The sequence below is a fragment of the Arachis ipaensis genome, chromosome B06 (assembly GCF_000816755.2).
Source record: "Arachis ipaensis cultivar K30076 chromosome B06, Araip1.1, whole genome shotgun sequence".
In the NCBI taxonomy this organism is placed as follows: domain Eukaryota; kingdom Viridiplantae; phylum Streptophyta; class Magnoliopsida; order Fabales; family Fabaceae; genus Arachis; species Arachis ipaensis.
Window position 1 is genome coordinate 26156227 of NC_029790.2, and position 3620 is coordinate 26159846.

The following is a 3620-nucleotide window of genomic DNA, read 5'->3' on the forward strand; positions in this document are numbered from 1 at the left end:
TATAAAAAATATATATTAAAATATAAAATATATATTAAAAATAAATTATAAAATATATATTTATATATAAAAATATATAAAAGATGATTCAGTGATTATTTTTTTATTATTAGCTGATTAATTTTTAATTTACATTAACAGTTTTGAAAATAAATAATTTTCGTCCAAGGAGGTAGTTCTAACGGGCCCTAACATTTTTTATAATTGGAAAAGTGATTGGACCGGGTCAAACTGATCCGATAGTTTTGAAACGTTGATTGAATCCGGGAAACCCGACCCGTTAGGGGTAGCGACGAGTTCAATGCATGACCCACGAAAGGAAAGCTGTAGCTATAGTAGTGAGATGCTTCCCCACGGCTTCTGCTTCTGCCTTCTATCCTCTTCCGCGTTTCTTTTGACGAGTGGAAAAGAGAAGAAAAACAAACTAGTTTTTTCTTTTTAATTTTTTAATTGGGTGTAGAAGGGATTTTAGGGTTTAGAAAATCAGTAACATATGGTTGCAGATGATATGATTTGATATGTAGGAGAAGTGCATCATCAACGGCTTTGGTTCTCTATCTTCTTATGCCTATTCTCTAAGGTACACTTTAAAGATCCCAGTTGATTTTCCTTTTGGGTATCTGTTTTTGGTTTCTCTAACCATTGATTTTCGTATTTTTTTTTTCTGGAAAAAAAATGCTATAGAAATATAATAGTGTTTCATATTTCATACAGTTTTTATACCTTTTTTTAGGATTTATGGAGATATTTGGTCTAGGGTTAGATATAATGTTCCTTCAAAGCCCCAGTTTTTGTTTTTATTAACCCTAACAAATACCAATTTTTTAGGCTTCGATTTTTTGTTTGAAAAAAAAAATGTTTTTGGTACTTGGGATTTTTAATGTGTGTGTTTTCTGAAGTGGGTGTGTGAGGATTCTGTAATCTGATTTATAAATGTTGGGTTTTTGATAGTGGAGAATTGATATGATGAAGGTGTGTATGTAAGATTGTTCTGTTGAATTGTGTTATGGAATGGCAACGTTGAATCCAGCAGCAGCAAGAATTTGAGGTAACATGGTTGATTCTCTTCTCACTGTTCTGTCAATGGAGAGTCATCACCCATCCACACTCCTGTCCATGGATTCAAGTGCATCTTCTCATGAGGAACTGGATTTGGAGATGAATCCACAAATTATACTTTCTCGTCCGCCCGATATCAATTTGCCCCTCTCCGCAGAGCGCAGCCCCCCGCCACAGCTGTGGAATTCTGATACCTGTGATATCCTAGATGTTGGACTTAGTACTCAAGGATACGAGGCCGAGACTTTTCTCAACCCTCCTAAAGCTGGCAAGAAGTGCTCGAAGCGAATTGATAGCATATGGGGTGCTTGGTTTTTCTTCAAGTTTTACTTTAAGCCTGTGTTGCATGAGAAATCAAAGGCCGTGGTCATAAGGGACAGCAATGGCATTTCAGGGTTTGACAAAACTGATCTTAAGCTTGATGTCTTTATGGTTCAACATGACATGGAAAACATGTACATGTGGGTTTTCAAGGAGAAGCCTGAAAATGCATTGGGAAAGATGCAGCTGAGGAGTTACATGAATGGGCACTCTCGCCAAGGGGAGCACCCGTTTCCATTTAGCGTTGAGAAGGGTTTTGTTCGATCCCATAGGATGCAACGGAAGCATTATAGAGGTCTTTCAAACCCACAGTGCGTCCATGGTATCGAAGTTGTTCCATCACCCAATCTGTCAGGCATTGATAAGGAAGAGCAGAAAAGGTGGATTGAACTCACTGGCCGAGATTTTAATTTCAAGATTTCTCCTGAAGCAAGTGATTTCAGCTCGTGGAGAAATCTTCCCAACACAGACTTTGAACTTGACAGACTGCCTCATCCAATCAAGACTCCTAATCCTCACCCCAAGAAAATGCTTAATGGATCTGGGCTGAATTTATCATCAACTCTGTCTAACCACAGTAATGGTGACAACCATGATCTGTCTCCTGTCAGTGGCAAGAAGAGGAAAGACTTTTTCCTTTATAGTAATTACGAAGAATGTTACTTGCCAATTAATCCTCCATCTGATCGGATTGCAAATATATCTGTTCACCCAAGTGAACCGGGCTGGTTGAGTGACTTTACTGGTGTGATGAAGAATGTTTGTGGACCCGTTACAGCTGCAAAAACCATATATGAGGACGAGGAAGGCTACTTGATTATCATCAGCCTGCCATTTGTGGATCTTCCAAGAGTGAAAGTTTCTTGGAGGAACACTCTCACCCATGGTTTCATAAAAGTTTCTTGTGTGAGCACATCCGGGAAGCAATTTATCAAGAGAAATGATAGGACATTCAAGCTTACAGATCCGTCGCCAGAGCACTGCCCTCATGGGGAGTTTGTCCGTGAAATCCCTCTTTCAACTCGAATTCCCGAAGATGCCAACATCGAAGCATACTATGATGGGCCAGGATCTGCGCTTGAGATCATGGTGCCAAGACTTCGGGCAGGAGCGGAAGAGCATGAGGTTCGTGTTTGCCTCCGGCCTCATCTGGGAGGAAATGATCTTAATGTTGACTTGAGTTAACAAATTTGGGTTGCAATCATGGTCCTTAAATCTTAAATCATTGTTTTACTAACTTGTGTCCCGTTGTAAACTATAATACAAATGTGCACCTCACAATTTTTTTCCCCATCCATACTAACTGCCATATGGTTTTACTTTTTGGGGGATCCATGCATCTATTATTGTTAGCTTTCGATTGTAATCATTCTTTATCTTTGAACATCCATTCCTGATCAGTTTATATGAAATTATTTAGTGTTACCTTACCCATGTTGGCATGTTTTGGATTTCAGTGAAGCAGCACACATGTTCTTGTATTAAATTAAATGCCTTGTTAGTGAGTCATGTATGGGACTCAATTTCACAGTATAAAATCATGAGAAGAGCACGAGAGGATCCAAATACGATAAAATATAGGTTAGTATGGGTCAAAGGTGAATGATCAATGATCACCAACTCTATTATCAGACTTAAAGTAGCAGTGTGATTAGCTTGTTTAAAATTTTCAGTTTGTTGATGATAGCTTTTGACTAGAGCATTGAAAAAGGTGAGGAAAAACGAGGCTAATAATTGGGATTCGGATAATTGATATTTCTTTTTTGGATTTTTTAAGGATAAATGAATAATTTATTGTAAATTTAAACTTTATTTACATGTCTGTAACTGCTCAACAAATCATGATATGTCACTGGTCAATAGATCGTTACATATAAGACGCTGATTGAATTTTCAATACTTAAATTTAAAAAAAAAAAATCAATGCTTCTGTCCATGTACATGCATCAAGAGCATAAATTATTTTTCAGACATTTATAATGCATATACGACCACTAACAAAGGACAAAAAATGGTATACATCACAATTAATGATTATTTGGAATTTTGCCATTTGGCATATTAGTGGATAATAAAATAGGACAATTTTATTTATTTAATTTTGTCAAACAGAATTTATTTTTTTTAGGTATAATATTAGTTTAATTTTTTTTGGTGGTTAATTCTGGTAGTACTTAAATTTTTCACAATTAAAAATAGTTATTTATTCTTTAATATATATCTCTTTGCACTTTTTAGTC

The 3620-nt window shown here is 36.4% G+C and overlaps 1 protein-coding gene across 2 annotated transcripts; it reads left to right on the forward strand.

Moving 5' to 3' along the window:
- On the forward strand, positions 315-2812 carry LOC107648104. 2 transcript variants are annotated; one of them, XM_016352108.2, is made up of 2 exons: positions 315-580; positions 973-2812. In XM_016352108.2, exon 2 carries the CDS (start codon positions 1054-1056, stop codon positions 2563-2565), a length of 1512 nt encoding a protein of 503 aa, XP_016207594.1. In that variant the 5' UTR covers positions 315-580; positions 973-1053; the 3' UTR covers positions 2566-2812. The 2 variants fall into 2 exon arrangements, with proteins under 2 accessions (XP_016207594.1, XP_016207593.1); XM_016352107.2 differs by having other exon boundaries at positions 332-580; positions 952-2812.